This window comes from Thalassophryne amazonica, chromosome 20 (genome assembly GCF_902500255.1).
Source record: "Thalassophryne amazonica chromosome 20, fThaAma1.1, whole genome shotgun sequence".
NCBI classification, from domain to species: Eukaryota; Metazoa; Chordata; class Actinopteri; order Batrachoidiformes; family Batrachoididae; genus Thalassophryne; species Thalassophryne amazonica.
Window position 1 is genome coordinate 12,663,888 of NC_047122.1, and position 18,968 is coordinate 12,682,855.

The 18,968-nt window shown below is 40.7% G+C and overlaps 1 protein-coding gene across 1 annotated transcript in view; it reads left to right on the forward strand.

Moving 5' to 3' along the window:
- The window catches only part of ppp1r11 (protein phosphatase 1, regulatory (inhibitor) subunit 11), a 37,234-nt gene extending 18,571 nt beyond the window's left edge, over positions 1-18,663 (forward strand). Inside the window, exons 2-3 of the mRNA XM_034160102.1 lie at positions 10,454-10,562; positions 17,722-18,663. Of these exons, the coding sequence (XP_034015993.1) occupies positions 10,454-10,562; positions 17,722-17,909 (297 nt within the window). The 3' untranslated portion in view covers positions 17,910-18,663. The remainder of the gene's footprint in view (positions 1-10,453; positions 10,563-17,721) is intronic.
- Positions 18,664-18,968: the final 305 nt, after the last annotated feature.

Consider the following 18,968-nt stretch of genomic DNA (forward strand, 5'->3'; position numbering starts at 1 on the left):
ACAATAATTACAGAAAAACCCCAACGGTCAAAATGACCCCCTATGATCAAGCACTTGGCGACAGCGGGAAGGAAAACTCCCTTTTAACAGGAAGAAACCTCCAGCAGAACCAGGCTCAGGGAGGGGCAGTCTTCTGCTGGGACTGGTTGGGGCTGAGGGGAGAGAATCAGGAAAAAGACATGCTGTGGAAGAGAGCAGAGATCAATCACCAATGATTAAAAGCAGAGTGGTGCATACAGAGCAAAAACAGGTGAATAAAAAGAAACACTGGGTGCATCATGGGAAACCGTCCAACAGTCTGTCTATAGCAGCATAACTAAGGGATGGTTCTGATCCAGCCCTAAGTATAAGCTTTTTCAAAAAGGAAAGTATTAAGCTTAATCTTAAAAGTAGAGAGGGTGTCTCCCTAATCTGAATTGGGAGCTGGTTCCACAGGAGAGGAGCCCGAAAGCCTAAGGCTCTGCCTCCCATTCTACTCTTACAAACCCTAGGAACTACAAGAAAGCCTTACTGAAAGCAGTCGAACATAAAGATATGTCTTTGGGATGGTTATGAATAATTTTTTCTCTAATAGTTAAAATTTTATTTGCAAAGAAAGTCATGAAGTCATTACTAGTTAAAGGAATACTCGGCTCAATTGAGCTCTGACTCTGTCAGCCTGGCTACAGTGCTGAAAAGAAACCTGGGGTTGTTCTTATTTTCTTCAATTAGTGATGAATAGTAAGATGTCCTAGCTTTATGGAGGGCTTTTTTATAGAGCAACAGACTCTTTTTCCAGGCTAAAAGAAGATCTTCTAAATTAGTGAGACGCCATTTCCTCTCCACCTTACGGGTTATCTGCTTTAAGCTGCGAGTTTGTGGGTTAAACCACGGAGTCAAGCACTTCTGATTTAAGGCTCTCTTTTTCAGAGGAGCTACAGCATCCAAAGTTGTGCTCAATGAGGATGTAAAGCTATTGACGAGATAATCTATCTCACTCACAGAGTTTAGGTAGCTACTCTGCACTGTGTTGGTATATGGCATTGAAGAACATAACAAAGAAGGAATCATATTCATAAACCTAGTTACAGCGCTTTCAGAAAGACTTCTACTGTACTGAAACTTATTCCCCACTGCTGGGTAGTCCATTAAAGTAAATGTTATTAAGAAATGATCAGACAAAAAGGGGTTTTCAGGGAATACTGTTAAGTCTTCAGTTTCTATGCCATATGTCAGAACAAGATCTAAAGTGTGGCTAAGGTGGTGGGTGGGCTCATTTACATTTTGAGCGAAGCCAACTGAGTCTAATAATAGATTAAATGCAGTGTTGAGGCTGTCATTCTCAGCATCTATGTGGATGTTAAAATCACCCACTATAATTATCTTATCTGAGCTAAGCACTAAGTCAGACAAAAGGTCTGAAAAATCACAAAGAAACTCACAGTAACGACCAGGTGGACGATAGATAATAACAAATAAAACTGGTTTTTGAGACTTCCAATTTGGATGGACAAGACTAAGAGTCAAGCTTTCAAATGAATTAAAGCTCTGTCTGGGTCTTTGATTAATAAGCTGGAGTGGAAGATTGCTGCTACTCCTCCTCCTCGACCGGTGCTTCAGGCATTTTGACAGTTAGTGTGACTCGGGGGTGTTGACTCATTTAAACTAACATATTCATCCTGCTGTTACCAGGTTTCTGTAAGGCAAAATAAATATGTTGATCAATTATTACATAATTTACTAACAGGGACTTAGAAGAGACCTAATGTTTAATAGACCACATTTAACTGTTTTAGTCTGTGGTGCAGTTGAAGGTGCTATATTATTTTTTTCTTTTTGAATTTTTATGCTTAAAGTAGACCTGCATTGAAATAAATGTGGTCAGATTTCAGAAAGAAATAGCTGATATGTATTTATAAGACCCTTGTGAATGCAGTAAAGTAAATCTGTAAGCCCAAATTTGTAATTCAGTGGAGAAATCTTGGTTTAAAAATGACAAATTTGCAGCTAAAATTTAGCCCTCTGTGAAAACAGTTTGTACAGCCGTATCATTTCCATGACATCAGGGACAAGACGTTTCGCTCCCGCCTTCAGTCCGATCCCGCATTGAAATTGATTTTATCTGTTAGTAATGTTACTTATACACGTCCTGGTTTCAACATCCAAAAGTAAGCTGCAATGAATGTGAGATACAGATCTGTGTGCTCAGATCAGCAACGACATCGACAGTGGGCGCCGTTCTTCCTCTCCCGCTCTCTGCCTCCGCTACGCTCGTTGTTTTAATGCGAAGCGGCCGGTACGCCTGTTGCTGCAAGGACAGACTTCTTACGGCAAAATCCACAGCACCACACGTCTCGGCAATCGGAGCCCCAGAGCTTCATGGATGCTGAGAGGTTTATATATTTTTAATGACTGGGATTCTTTGCGGGTCTCGCCTCCATATCCCGCGATGGTACCGGAGGCGAAAGACAGTAGATTTTCATTGCGACACCACTCAATCAAACGGGCGTATGAAAAAGTCCCCCAAAATAATTTTCAAGCACAAATAAAAGAAATGTGTACTCGCCAAACGTGCCGCAAGACAATATGAAGTTTAAAAAAAAAAGTAGATCCTTCCGTATAAGACAAGGAAAAGGTGCAGATGCAAACTGACATAAATCCACAAATTACAGTTGGCGCAATGCATGCTGGGAGAGGGTCTTGTCCGTGACGTCTCGGCAGCGTCCATGATGAGAGGGACAATTTGCGGAGGGCTAAATGTTAGCTGTAAATTTGTCATTTTCAAATGAAGATTTCTCCGTTGAATGACAGATCTGGGCTTGCAGATTTACTTTACTACATTCAGAAGGATCTCATGTGTAAATGTAAGTCATTTTTTGTTCAAAAAATCTGACTGCATTTTTTTCAATACAGGTCTCCTTTAAATAGATTTTTGCTGGTTATTGGTGGTCTGGGAGCAGGCACTGTCTCTACGGGGATGGGGTATTGGGGGGATGGCAGGGGGAGAGAAGCTGCAGAGAGGTGTGTAAGACTACAACTCTGCTTCCTGGTCCAATCCCTGGATAGTCACGATTTGGAGGGTAAAATTGGCCAGATTTCTAGAGATGAGAGCTGCTCCGTCCAAAGTGGGATGGATGCCGTATCTCCTAACAAGACCAGGTTTTCCCCAGAAGCTTTGCCAATTATCTATGAAGCCCACCTCATTTTTTGGACACCACTCAGACAGCCAGCAATTCAGGGAGAACATGCGGCTAAACATGTCACTCCCGGTCCGATTGGGGAGGGGCCCAGAGAAAACTACAGAGTCCGACATTGTTTTTGCAAAGTTACACACCGATTCAATGTTAATTTTAGTGATCTCCGATTGGCGTAACCGGGTGTCATTACTGCCGACGTGAATTACAATCTTACCAAATTTACTCTTAGCCTTAGCCAGCAGTTTCAAATTTCCTTCAATGTCGCCTGCTCTGGCCCCCGGAAGACAATTGACTATGGTTGCTGGTGTCGCTAACTTCACATTTCTCAAAACAGAGTCACCAATAACCAGAGTTTGATCCTCGGCGGGTGTGTCGCCGAGTGGGGAAAAACGGATAGAGATGTGAACGGGTTGGTGGTGTACAGGAGACTTCTGTTTAGAACTACGTTTCTTCCTCACAGTCACCCAGCCGGCCTGCTTTCCCGGCTGCTCAGGATCTGCTGGGGGACAGCTAACGGCGGCTAAGCTACCTTGGTCCGCACCAACTACAGGGGCCTGGCTAGCTGTAGGATTTTCCAAGGTGCGGAGCCGAGTCTCCAATTCGCCCAGCCTGATGAGCACCCATTTCTCCACATGCAAAACATTTTGCGATGACACTTCCAGGACTCCGTAAAAATGCCTCTTTTTACAAATAAAATGGAATATTTTACAAAAGCACATTTATCTGTAAACACCAACACACGAATCGATGCACGTCACATGATTAACGTGTTGATTTACATTTAATGAATGAGTGAACCAATCATTGTTTAGCAGATCTGTCTGTTTGTTACAAAACCTCAGAATTATTGCATTATTCAACATTAAAAGATATATGTTATATTTTAACTTTGTACAAATTACAGAATTGACATTAATGGAGTTATTCTAGTATTCACACCAAACCATAAGTCAGTATGACTTTATTTTCCAAGACTTCCGCCTGACCGGAGCGTTGTGATGGGTAGAGAGCTGGGCTTTGTGGCTGCTTTCAGCTTGCGTCTGTGCTTTAAGCTGTGTAGTAAACAAAAGCTTCCAGCAGGGGGCAGGATGTTCAAACATAGAAGTGCGGGCTCATTGTTTGGGTCTTTAGTCGCTTTTCATGCCTCCAAAAGTGATCGTGGTGTTAAAACTCAAATTCAGCTTATTAGTAGTTGCAAATGTACCACAATACTGGAATTTATCGGTTATCAGTAACTTCCGATACATTTTTGGGTGGTTTATCTTTATCAAAGATAACTTTTCAGTTATCTGATTATCTGTTATTGAAGTTGATTTTTTGGTTATCTGTGCTCACTGCTGCATATAATAGACAAACACACTGATATTTGAGAGGTGAAATGAAGTTTATAGGATTTATAGAAAGTGTGCAATAATTCTTTAAACAAAACTAGGTAGGTGCATAAATTTGGGCACCGCAACAGAAAAAATACATCAATATTTAGTAGAGCCTCCTTTTGCAGAAATAATAACCTCTAAACTATTTCTAGCATCCAGCTGTACATCTCATTCACTCCTCAAACGGTCTCTAGGGTATCTGCTCTTCAGAACTGTGTTGAAGTTATTGGTGACTGGATGGCGGCCAACTATTTGTCCTTAAATATAGCAAAGACTGAGGTCCTTGTTTGTGCCCCTGATGAGTTTGTTCCCACTGTGGTTGGAAATCTTGGTTCTCTGGCCCCTTTTGTTCGCTCAGCAGTGAGAAACTTGGGTGTTACGTTCTATCACTCCCTCAATTTTGACGTGTATGTTACCCGCCTGGCACAGTCTTGTTTTTTCCATTTGCGCAATATTGCCCGTCTGCGCAGCATCGTGTCTCAGGTGGAGATGGAGATGATCATTCATGCATTTGTGTCATCACGTTTGGATTACTGTAACTCTCTATTTTTTAGCCTTAGCAAGTCCTCTTTGGACCGCTTACAAACGGTTCAGAATGCGGCTGCGAGGCTGCTGACGAGGTCATCAAAGAGGTCACATATAACCCCAGTCCTCTCCTCCTTGCACTGGTTCCTCATCCATTTCAGACTCTAATTTAAAATTCTAGTACTGACTTTTAGAGCTCTGCATGGTCAAATGCCATCTTATATCACCGAGCTATTACATCCATATGTGACAAGTAGGTGTCTGAGGTCTTCGGACCTGGGCCTATTGGTTGTGCCTAGGACAAGACTGAAGACCAGGGGAGACTGTGCTTTCGAGGTGGTGGCACCTAAAATGTGGAATGCATTGCCTTTGGACCTACGCTCCGTGTACTCTGTTGAAACATTTAAAGTGAACCTAAAGATCCTTTTGTATAGGCTGGCTTTTACCTAGTTTTTATCGTTTTATGTTTCTGCTGTTTTTAATTTCTCTGTTCTTATGTGAAGCGCTTTGTGATTTCTATCTTGAAAGGTGCTATATAAATAAACCTTACTTACTTAATTACTTACTTATATAGCTTCCAATGAGAGTCTGGATTCTGGTTGAAGCTATTTTGGACGATTCTTCTTTACAAAACATGTCAGGTTTTGTTAGTTTCCGAGCATGTACAGCCCGCTTAAAATCACACCACAGATTTCAATAATATTCAGGTCTGGGGATTGAGATGGCTATTCTAGAATATTGTACTTGTTCCGCTGCATGAATGCCTTAGTAGATTTTGATCAGTGTTTGGGGTTGTTGTCTTGTTGTTGACCTAGCGCAACTTCAATTTTGTCACTGATTTTTGAACATTGTTCTCAAGAATCTGTTAATATTGACTGTAATCCATGTGACCCTCAACTTGAACAAGATTCCCAGTACCTGCACCGGCTACACAGCCCCACTGCATGATAGATCCACCTCCAAATTTTACTGTAGGAAGCAAGTGTTTTTTTGGAATGCTGTGTTCTTTTTCAGCCATGCATACCACCCCTTGTTATGTCCAAATAACTCAATTTTAGTTTCATTAGTCCACAGCACCTTATTCCAAAATGAAGCTGGCTTGTCCAAATGTGCTTTAGCATACCTGAAGCGACTTTGTTTGTGGCATGTACGCAGAAAAGGCTTCCTCTACATTACAGCATCATACAGCATCTCTTTGTGCAAAGTTCACTGTATAGTTGAATGATGTACAGAGACACTATCTGCAGCAAGATCATGTTGTAGGTCTTTGGAGCAGGTCTGTGGCTTGACTGACTGTTCTCACGATTCTTCACTTCAGCTTATCTGAGATTTCTTGGCCTGCCACTTCGGGCCTTAACTAGTACTGTGCCTGTGGTCACTATGTTACTCACAGTGGAAACTGACAACTGAAATCTCTGAGAAAGCTTTTTGTATCCTTCCCCTAAACCATCATGTTGAACAATCTTTGTTTTCGGGTCATTTGTGAGTTGTTTAGAGGCTCCCATGGTGCCACTCATTAGAAGAGATGCAAAGAAGAGAAACATTTGTAAATGCCTTTTCTTATGATTGGATTCACCTGTATAAGGAGGTCAAGGGTCAGTGAGCTTACCAAACCAATTTTGTGTTCCAATAATTAATGCTACATGTATTCAAATCAATAAAATGCCAAGGGTGCCCAAATTTATGTAAATACCAGAAACTTCATTTCACTTCTCAAATATCAGTGTGTTCATCTGCTATATCAGTGGTGTCCGAACTATTCCAGAAAGGGCCGAGAGGGTGCAGGTTTTTCTTGCAGCCACTGACTTCAGCAGGTGACTTCACTGATTATCCCTTTGAACAGGTGGGATGAGTTCATCAGTGAAATCACCTGCTGGAGTCAGTGGCTGCAAGGAAAACCTGTGCCCTCTCTGCCCTTTCCGGAATAGTTTGGACACCACTGTGCTATATGATATAGTTAACAGAATGTTCTGATCCAGACAACCAATGATTTATCTATTTCATTTATTAATTCGTTATATTGCATGGGATTATTTCCGACCATCATTCATCCAAGTAGAATAACTTCGAATACTGCAACCCTTATTGATAATATTTTAACTAATGTTATAACTTGTAATCTTAATGCGGGAATATTGTTAAATGATATTAGTGATCATCTGCCTGTATTTACTGTCCTTGCATCTCAAGATCGAGTGCTCCAAAAGGATTGCAATAGAAGGAGTAGGAATGTAACACCAAGGACTGTTGATAATTTTAGGGAGGATTTATTATGTCAGAATTGGAATAATGTTTATGTTGAGGATGTTGATGAATCTTATGATGGGTTTATTTCTATTATTTCTAAGTTATATGATAAACATTGTCCTCTTGTAAATAAGTTAGATAATAATAGATTTAGTAATAAACCATGGATGTCTAAGGGTCTTCAGAGGGCATGTAAAAAGAAGAATCGATTGTATAAGCAATTCATTAAATTGAGAACAAATGAAGCTGAAAGTAAATATAAAATGTATAAGAACAAATTAATTCATATTATGAAATCTAGTAAGAAAGAATATTACAGTGAGTTACTTGTTAAAAGCAAGAATAATATAAAAAATACATGGAATATTTTAAATGATATAATTAAAAAGAATGAAAAAGGTAAAGATTATCCTTCTTATTTTCTTTTTAATAATACTGTGATAGATGATAATGTGATGATTGCTGATCATTTTAATGAATATTTTGTTAATGTAGGTAGAAATCTTGATACTAAGATTGATTCAATGAGTGATAAATTCATTGCAAATAAGATAATATTTAATAAAAATGTGTCAATGTTTGTTGGTGCAACAAATGAAAAAGAAATTATTGATTTGGTGCAGAACTCAAAAAGTAAGAAATCTACGGATTTTAATAATTTGGATATGGCTCTTTTGAAAAAAATTGTTGATTGTATTGTAAAACCTTTTACTTACATTTGTAATAAATCCTTAAGTTTAGGTAAATTCCCTTCACGAATGAAAATAGCCAAAGTAATTCCTTTATTTAAGTCTGGTGACAAACATATTTTTTCTAATTATAGACCTATTTCACTTTTACCTCAATTTTCAAAAATATTGGAGAAAATTTTTGTTAAAAGGTTAAATAATTATTTACTTAAGTATGAGATATTGTGTGAAGAGCAATATGGGTTTAGGAAATCTAGGACTACTTCACATGCACTGATGGATTTTGTGGAAAATATTGCGACTGCAGTTGATAATAAGCAATATACTGTATGTGTTTTTTTGGATTTGCAGAAAGCGTTTGATACTGTTAATTATGAAATTCTGAAAAATAAATTGGTGAAATATGGAATCAGAGGTTTTAGCATATGATTAGATTGATAGTTATTGACATGGTCGGTATCAGTATGTTCAATATAATAACATTGATTCTGAATTCAGGGAAATCACGTGTGGGGTGCCTCAAGGTTCGGTGTTAGGTCCTTTGTTATTTATTTTATATATAAATGATATTTGTTTGGTTTCACAGGTATTGAGGTGCATTCTTTTTGCTGATGATACGACTGTGTTTTGTAGCGGGGATAATCTTGAACAGCTTTTGGACATTATGGAAGATGAACTGGGGAAATTTATGGCTTGGTTTAATGCTAATAAATTGTCACTTCATCTTGGAAAAACTAAATGTATGATTTTTGGAAATAAATTTATGCCCAAATGTAAAAATGTTACTATCAATAATATCGAAATACAGACAGTATCTGAGTATAAATTCTTAGGTGTTATAATTGATAATAGACTTTGTTGGAAACCCCATATAAATTATATAAAGTTAAAAATGTCCAAATCTATTGCTATTATGTATAGGGTTCGGGACATATTGTCCCAGGTTGGGTTACTTACATTATATCATGCTTTAATTGTACCATATATGATATATTGTATTGAACTTTGGGGTAATACCTATAAATCTAACACTAATCCTGTATTTCTTCTACAAAAATGTGCCATCAGAATTATTGGTAATATACATCATTTTGAGTCAACACATTCCATGTTTAGGAATTTAAATTTATTGAAATTTAGGGATTTAGTGGATTATATTCTGATACAAACTTTGTACAAAGCTAATAACCAGGCTTTGCCCTTTTATGTCCAGAACTTGTTTAAGAGTAGGGAATTGGGATATAGATTACGTGGTTGTATGGTATTTAAGAAGCCTCCTGTACGTACTAATGTTAAGGGGTTTTGTGCTTCAGTTAGAGGGGTGAAGATTTGGAATGAATGTCCTGTGGAAATTAAATTATGTGGATCATTGGCCTGTTTTAAGAAGTGTTATAAAAAATTAATCATTTCTGGTTATAATAATGGTGAATAATATATTTGTTTCTTTTTTGCCTTTGTATTTTGGTTTGTTAATAGTGCTACATTTGTATCGTGTGTGATTGTGTTTGCATTTAAATATTGTATGATGTACGGGGTGGGCGTTTATAAGCTTCTGCTTCTGCCCACACCCTTTCAGTTGCATTGTTGGGTTATTTGTTTATTTGTTTGAGTTTGTTTTATATGTTTAAATTTCTTGTGTTTTTTGATGTGTCTTATAAATTACAGACTCTGTTGCTGTTGTAGTTGCTGCAGTTGCTGCTGATGCTGCTGCTGCTGCTGCTGCCATTTCTGTCGCTGAATAAATAAAATATCTATCTATCTATTTATAAAGTAAAATCATGAAAATTATCAGGGGTGCCCAAATGTTTGCATACAACTGTAAGTATAATTGTAAAAATATATTTTATTTTACTTGTTTATTTGTTCTTCAATTCTGTATGTACTTTTTTTTGTTTGTAACTTTTCCATTATTTATATTGTAAAAAACTTTGAATGGTTTAACATTCATTCATTCATTCATCTTCTACTGCTTAGTCCAATTAAGGGTCGCGGGGGGCTGGAGCCTATCCCAGCAGTCATAGGGCGCGAGGCAGGGTACACCCAGGACAGGACGCCAGTCTGTCGCAGTAGTTTAACACTAAAGTGCTTATTATTATTGTTGTTGTTGTTGTTATTGTTATCATCACCATCAAACTATTGAGCCATTTTGGAATAAATAATTTTTATGGTTACTTGACTCATGGGCATGTGTTTCCAAAAGTTAATGTACAGAGCCCTGACAAGTAAATCTTTAAACTGTAGTTCCAGATCTTGTGCCTGATTGTCCAGTCAGCTTTGAGTCACTGTATCTTGGGGTTGTGCCCTTCTTTCGGGGGTCTGAAAACCTGCCCAACAAGGGCCATGGTGCTTTCAGATTGTGAGGCCACAGATTTGATCCACAGAACCACACAGAGGAACTACAGTTGTCCACTGATTCACGGTAGACATTTGACTCTTACAGGATGGACGGACTCTGACAATCAAACTGAGAAAGAGAAAGACTGACAAGAAGGTAGAGTGGTCCAGTGACACAGTGGATAATGAGCATCTGGGACGGAGGTCATCAAAGTGTGAGTTTCACTTCCACAGAATACATTCATCAAATTACATGTAATATTTACACACACACACCACATTCATGTTTTCTAACTTTAGAAAGCCATCGTACATCATTGTTAAAACTAATTGCATATATTATTGATCATTATTAGTCATCAGATTGCTGGTTTTCTTTATTTTCACCTTCAAACAAATCAGACTTTTTCCAAGTCAACAAAACCCACAACGCTCTACTGTGCCCCATCAAACATTTGTGTGAGGGTGAAGAGGGTCCACCATTCATAATACAAGGAATTTGACTTCGGTTTGAGCTGCACTCTCTCCATAGGGCATGTATAAATATACACTAAACACTGAATAATTCACAGTAAAAAAAATGTGTAAATGTGTGTAAAAGTGCAAATGAAATGTGCAAGTAAAATACGATGTGCAATAAGAGGGAAAAAAAATGTGTGAAACAGAAGATTGAAGTTAAATTGTACACGAGTGTGACGGCCTGTGGAAAGAAACTGTTCCTGTGTCTGGTTGTTTTGACGTAAAGAGCTCTGTAATGTCAACCTGGGGGAGGAGTTTATACAGTGTGTGTCCAGCGTGTGAGGGGTCTGCAGGGATGTTACCAGCTTGCTTCCTGGTCCTGGACCGGTATAAGTCCTGGATTCGGACAGGTTGGCTCTGATTTTTTTTTTTTTTTCCTGCAGACCTCGCAGTTGGTTGAAGTCTTCGCCTGTCATATTTGGAGGTAGAGGGAAACCAAACAGATGGAGATGCACAGGACAGACTGGATGAAGGATGTGTAGAAGATGATAAGCAGTTCCTGGGGCAGGTTGAACTTCCTGAGCTGTCTGAGGAAGTGCATCCTCTGGTCTGCCTTTGTTCCGGTGGAGTCTATGTGGGAGGTCCACTTAAGATCTTGGTAGATGGTGGATGCCAGGAACCGGAAAGTGTCCACGTTAGACACAGAATCCTATATATGATGTTTGACTATCTGTTTAAGTCTCCTCTATAGTGATCTGGCATATGGTTTTCTGGGGAGACTGGGAAGTGTTATTCCTTTTTAATTGGAACACACTCTCCAGTCCCCTGTTTTAAAAATGGGGACCACCACCCCAGTTTGACAATCCAGAGGTACTGTCTACAACTTCCATACAACATTGTACATGCATGACAGCCCAACAGCATCCAGAGACTTCAGAATCTCAGGACGAATCTCGTCCACCCCCAGCTACTTGCCACTGTGGAGTTTTTGGCAACCTCTAACTTCAGCTAGGTTGATGGCACCAGATCCACCCAAGTCTTCCATCCCTGCATCCTCAAAGGAGGGCTTGTCAGTAGGGTTCAGGAGATTGTCAAAGTGTTCCTGATGTTTTCCCCAGGGCAGGTAAGCAGCTCTCCAGCCTTACTGAAACTGGCTTAGGCTAAGAACAGCCTAAGCCAGCAGTGATTCCTGAGTTATTCTCCATGGTCTCTCCAAACTCCTCTCACCTATACTGGCCTGCCAGTATTGAGCCACTCATTCCGGGGACTTCTCTGCCAGCAAGGCATGAAAGGGCTTCTTCTTCAGCCTGACGGCTGACCTTACTGCAGGACTCCATCAGGGAGTTCTTGGGTTGCTGCTGTGACAAGCACCAACAACTGTCCGACCACAATGTAAACCAACTACTTCAATAATGGAGGCCAACCCAACCTTCATGTTTCTCCATCATTGCTAATGTGAGCATTGAAGACCCCCATTTAGAACTATGGAGCCCGAGCAGGAACCTTTTCGCTGAACCCACCTCGAGTGTCCAAGAATACTGTTTTGTGTCCAAACGGCTTTTTTGTCCCTATGCACAAAGAGCTGACAGATTCCTCTTTGTGACACAAAGTGGCATTGGGGCAGCCCTCTTGTTCACCAAGGAAAAACTCATCCAGTGACTTTTGAGTGTTCTCACACCTGCCCGGTGCCACACACCCTAGACAACTCCAAAGAAAGAGAACATCCAGACCCTGTCGTGGAGCTTAGTTCCAGAGCCCATAATATGCATGGAGGTGAGCACAACCATCTCTTGGCTAGAGATATTAGGGCAACAGTGATGCCAGGTAGAAACTCTTGCACCAGCTGGAGTTTCTTTACTTATATTATAACATCTAAAGGCACCTTGACACTTGTACGAATTTAATCCCTGCACTGCCATGCAATTCGTTGTGCCAATGCGACCCGCTTTTATGCTGTGTTCTGTCCCATTGGACACTACGTTACATAAAATAATTATTTCATAGCCAATGATGCATTTTCTGTTGGAACGTGGCTGATGAAACGATCTCGCATCGCTCTGGGAATCACAGTGAAATTATCTGCAGCTGCTGCTTCTCTCGTGTGCTTCATGAGGTGGAGAACGTATTTGGAATCATCTCAAACGTAATTATTTATAATATATATTGGAATGGTAAAATGGTTGAATTTTCATTCTTTCTTATGAGTTATTAATGTATCTGTAAAATTATGTTTATTGTGGATGTATTTCCACAATGTTTCAAAAGTTTAAGCCCACTTTGTGTCCCTCTCTTGGGCTCCCTTCACCTTCCTCTCTTGGCATTTCTTTTTTGAGCTTTTTTCTGCTCCACTGATTCAGTGATGTTTATTTTCTTGGGAACGCTCTCTTCTTTGCCCCTTGATTCCACTCCTATTTCCATGAGTGTAAGTTTTCTGTCCCTTTCTTGGGGACAGAAAGGTTCTCTGGATCTTTCTTTGGGTCCCCTCGTGTTGCTTCTCTCCACAATCACCTTAGTCCTTTCTGAGTATTCAGGTATGTTTTAAGGACTAGGTGATACAATCTCTTGCAGAGTGCATCTATCTGAGATAACCTGAGTGGGGACAAATGTGCTTAGGGTTTTCATCTGGGTACCATAATGGTATGAGGGGTGATTGAGAAGTTTTTTAGCCTGACCCAGAAAAAGGAGGGTGTTTACATTATGAGGAAACCAACATTTCTCTGCATTGCACCGAGTGAGTCAAAATTTCACGCATTCTCAAGAAATGTTGGTTTTTCAGAACCATGCCCTACTTTTTCTGGGTCAGTGGGACCCAGAAAATTGAGCACCATTTTATTAGGCAAATTTTATTTGAAGAGTTTCAGTCAGGTTTTAGAATTCATCATAGTACAGAAACAGCATTAGTGAAGGTTACAAATGATCTTCTTATGGCCTCGGACAGTGGACTCATCTCTGTGCTTGTTCTGTTAGACCTGCTGCTTTTGATACTGTTGACCATAAAATTTTATTACAGAGATTAGAGCATGCCATAGGTATTAAAGGCACTGCGCTGCGGTGGTTTGAATCATATTTGTCTAATAGATTACAATTTGTTCATGTAAATGGGGAATCTTCTTCACAGACTAAAGTTAATTATGGAGTTCCACAAGGTTCTGTGCTAGGACCAATTTTATTCACTTTATACATGCTTCCCTTAGGCAGTATTATTAGACGGTATTGCTTAAATTTTCATTGTTACGCAGATGATACCCAGCTTTATCTATCCATGAAGCCAGAGGACACACACCAATTAGCTAAACTGCAGGATTGTCTTACAGACATAAAGACATGGATGACCTCTAATTTCCTGCTTTTAAACTCAGATAAAACTGAAGTTATTGTACTTGGCCCCACAAATCTTAGAAACATGGTGTCTAACCAGATCCTTACTCTGGATGGCATTACCCTGACCTCTAGTAATACTGTGAGAAATCTTGGAGTCATTTTTGATCAGGATATGTCATTCAAAGCGCATATTAAACAAATATGTAGGACTGCTTTTTTGCATTTACGCAATATCTCTAAAATCAGAAAGGTCTTGTCTCAGAGTGATGCTGAAAAACTAATTCATGCATTTATTTCCTCTAGGCTGGACTATTGTAATTCATTATTATCAGGTTGTCCTAAAAGGTCCCTAAAAAGCCTTCAGTTAATTCAAAATGCTGCAGCTAGAGTACTGACGGGGACTAGAAGGAGAGAGCATATCTCACCCATATTGGCCTCTCTTCATTGGCTTCCTGTTAATTCTAGAATAGAATTTAAAATTCTTCTTCTTACTTATAAGGTTTTGAATAATCAGGTCCCATCTTATCTTAGGGACCTCGTAGTACCATATCACCCCAATAGAGCGCTTCGCTCTCAGACTGCAGGCTTACTTGTAGTTCCTAGGGTTTGTAAGAGTAGAATGGGAGGCAGAGCCTTTAGCTTTCAGGCTCCTCTCCTGTGGAACCAGCTCCCAATTCAGATCAGGGAGACAGACACCCTCTCTACTTTTAAGATTAGGCTTAAAACTTTCCTTTTTGCTAAAGCTTATAGTTAGGGCTGGATCAGGTGACCCTGAACCATCCCTTAGTTATGCTGCTATAGACGTAGACTGCTGGGGGGTTCCCATGATGCACTGTTTCTTTCTCTTTTTGCTCTGTATGCACCACTCTGCATTTAATCATTAGTGATCGATCTCTGCTCCCCTCCACAGCATGTCTTTTTCCTGGTTCTCTCCCTCAGCCCCAACCAGTCCCAGCAGAAGACTGCCCCTCCCTGAGCCTGGTTCTGCTGGAGGTTTCTTCCTGTTAAAAGGGAGTTTTTCCTTCCCACTGTAGCCAAGTGCTTGCTCACAGGGGGTCGTTTTGACCGTTGGGGTTTTACATAATTATTGTATGGCCTTGCCTTACAATATAAAGCGCCTTGGGGCAACTGTTTGTTGTGATTTGGCGCTATATAAAAAAATTGATTGATTGATTGATTTTATTGTGGTCATCATGTGTGCACCCTCCTTATTAGGTGTTTGGATGATAGCCCCATAATACCTCCAGTGGGCTTATTAGCAATATCTGGTGTTGCAGAAACACCCCCTCTGCTTTTCACTTTCATTAGTCACCATGATGGAGTGAGTGTTATTTAGGAGCCCAGGTAATGTCTCGGCTTTGCCAACCATCCTGCATTGGGCAGGACAGTCCCAGTATTTACCCCCGTGTGCCACATGAGTGTGTGTGGGATGCCCATTAGTCCCACAGTTGTGTCAGTCTGGGAACGCCCCCGGGCCCCACTAGTTACACTTTACACCCTTGGTGCAGTTGTCCCACACTGGTAAATTCAAATGTTGGCAGGTGTGGATGTCTCTCCTCTTGATCCAAAGCCACTGTCTGGTCTGTACAGCGGCACTGGGGCGGCACTTTTTTTTTTTTTTTACAACAGGCACTTTGTTGGGCAGCTAATGGGTCATCGGATTATACTATTAAGCCGTTGGCGGCATTCTTGTCCCTTTAACATTGATAACTGTCTGTGTTTGCGATAAATGTGGTTTATAACGGTCCGTTAACGATCTTTAATCTGTTCTTTCAATATGCAAATACCACTACTAATTTTGGCGCTAATATAAGCTAATGTTTGTATAGCGGTGTCTATCTGGTGTTTTTACATGCTAACTACTTGCTAACTGTTACTTCTAGTTCAAGTTAACGTGCTTATTAAGCTAGCGCACCTTCTCAGTTGTATTGTGTTTTGTTTGTTGCAGATACCAGTACAGAAAGGTCAATCAGGCAAAATTTGAACTGACGATACAGGCGGGCTAATGAATGCATAAGACAAACTGTAACAGGATGCTACTAGAGGAGTCATTTTAAGAAAAACTGATTTTTTTTTTTTTTTTTTTTCCTCCCCCTCACCAAAATGGGTGCTGCACTCACTGCAGTTTATTGTCTGGAATAGCCCAGACTGCATCTCAGAGGTTCTAGATTTTAAAATTTTTCTCGGGGGAGCGAGTAATTTTGGGTTTCAGCTTTTTTGTTTTTCACCACTTTCATCCCTGGGCTGCTCATTGGGCTTGGCCTTTGTTTGCAATTACAGAGGTCAAACATTTCCTGTAGTTTTTCACCAGGTTTGCACACACTGCAGCAGGGATTGTGGCCCATTCCTCCACACAGATCTTCTCTAGATCAGCCAGGTTACTGGGCTGTCGCTGAAAAAACAGAGTTTGAGCTCCCTCCAAAGATTTTCTATTGGGTTTAGGTCTGGAGACTGGCTAGGCCACTCCAGAATCTTGATATGTTTCTTATGGAGCCACTCCTTGGTTATCCTGGCTGTGTGCTTCAGGTCATTGTCATGTTGGAAGACCCATCCACGACCCATCTTCAATGCTCTAACTGAGGGAAGGAGGTTGTTTCCCAAAATCTTGCAATACACGGCCCCGCTCATCCTCTCCTTAATACAGTGCAGTCGTCCTGTCCCATGTGCAGAAAAACACCCCCAAAGCATGATGCTTCCACCCCCATGCTTCACAGTAGGGACGGTGTTTTTGGGATGGTACTCAGCATTCTTCTTCCTCCAAACACGGCGAGTGGAATTAAGACCAAAAAGTTCTATTTTGGTCTCATCTGACCACATAACTTTCTACCATGACTCCTCTGGATCATCCAAATGGTCATAGGCAAACTTAAGACGGGCCTGGACGTGTGCTGATTTAAGCAGGGGGAAACTTCTGTGCCATGCATGATTTTAACCCATGACGTCTTAGTGTATTACCCACAGTAACCTTGGAAACAGTGGTAGCAGCTCTCTTCAGGTCATCGACCAGCTCCTCCCGTGCAGTTCTGGGCTGATTCCTCACCTTTCTTAGGATCATTGATATGCCACGAGGTGGGATCTTGTATGGATCCCCAGTCCGAGGGAGATTGACAGTCATGTTTAGCTTCTTCCATTTTCTAATAATTGCTCCAACAATTGATCTTTTTTCACCAAGCTGCTTGGCAATTGCCAATTTTGACTCACTGCAGTATTGAGAAATGTTGGTTTCTCAGAATCCAAAATATGGAGAACCACACCCTACTCAGTTACCCCTGTATATCGAGGAAAATACAGGTATCTGACCAGGACTGTGTATCTGCAAATATTCCATATTAAATGACTCTGACTGGGATCAGGGGCAAAAAAAAAAAAAAAACCCAAGCCTGACCAGGACATCCCTGTTTATCTCTGGGGGAGATTTATTGTGTGAAAGGTTGACATCACAAAAACAGGCCCACAATAACCACAACACGCTGGTTCAAACATAAGGAGTGGTGTTGGTTCAACATGATTTCTGACCATGTTCTCTGTCTGTGTGTCATGCGATATCCTGCACGTCCCCAATGAATGAAACAGAACTTTTCCCATGTTTTCCAGGCTGCTGTATTTATGAGAAGCCCCGGCAGTTCGGCGAGTCCTCCTCTGAAAGCGAGGGAGACGACGACGATGATGAAGGCTGTGGAAGTGCACACTGTATCATGGGCCACGGCAGGAGAGGCCACGGACAGAGGGGAGGAGCAGGGACAGCCGGGCCTCCAAACTCTAGAGGGTCTCATGCACACTGATGAGCACGGTGGCCTGATCTTTGGGGTCTGACAGATTTGTCACTATGACAACCACAATACAATTCATAACTGCACATTTTCTCCTTGTTTAGCCTCATCAGTGAGCAGGACTTGCGCTGCGTCACCATATCAGAATTACCTAGCTGCTCCATCAGGATTATAATCTCTGCACTGAAGTTTGGATTATTTAGCTTCATTCACAACCCCGGCCCATGTCCAGTAATGTGCCAACTACTCAGCTTTGATGGAGAGAAAATATAAGTCTAGTCTGCTATTGAAGTTTGTGTTATGGGAATTCCTCATATTTAAGGTCATGCAGCGCTGACAAGTGGAATTTACTCAGCAGTAATTAAAGGCTCTTTTGTTCAATCCTCTACAGTTGCACACATCTAAACAACAAAATCTGAATTAGAATTAGTGAGACTCCAGAACTGTTTCTAAACTCTGCTGACAGGGTGAATATCATCCTTTCAAAAGACACAGCGAGCCACGCAAAATGTCCCACCACCATCTTCCAGGGTCCAAGTGTCCAGCAAGCCCTCGTGGACTGAAGACCTCAAACTATTAGCCGATTAAGAAAAAATGAATCGGTCAGTGTTCTGATCATTAGCGCTGAGATGATTAACCCAAATAACAAAAGTAATAATGATGATTACAGCCAGTCGCACACTGTGGAACCCTTTAGTTCCATAGGCAGATTGGCGACGCCCTGATACATACGAGGTGCAGTCAAAAAGTATCCTACCTTTGGCTGCAAAAAATCCTCACCTGGGATCTGAAATCCTAGTACCCTAAAAAATAGTAGTAGAGTGAACAAAACAAGCTAAATATTAAAAGGTTCATTTTTCATGCTTGTCAGTTTGGATTGATCTTGTGTGGGTATGCGCTTTTCTCTGTCATTCACGGGCGGCGTTAGCTAAATCTGCAGAAAAATGACGTCATTGGATAATTAAGACCTTTCACTAAACTTTCTAAAATTATGGCACACAGCTGTTGACAATCTGTTGTTTCGCTGTCGTCATTGCACGCCCGGGCGGTCCCGGGGTGGTTTGTGAGGTG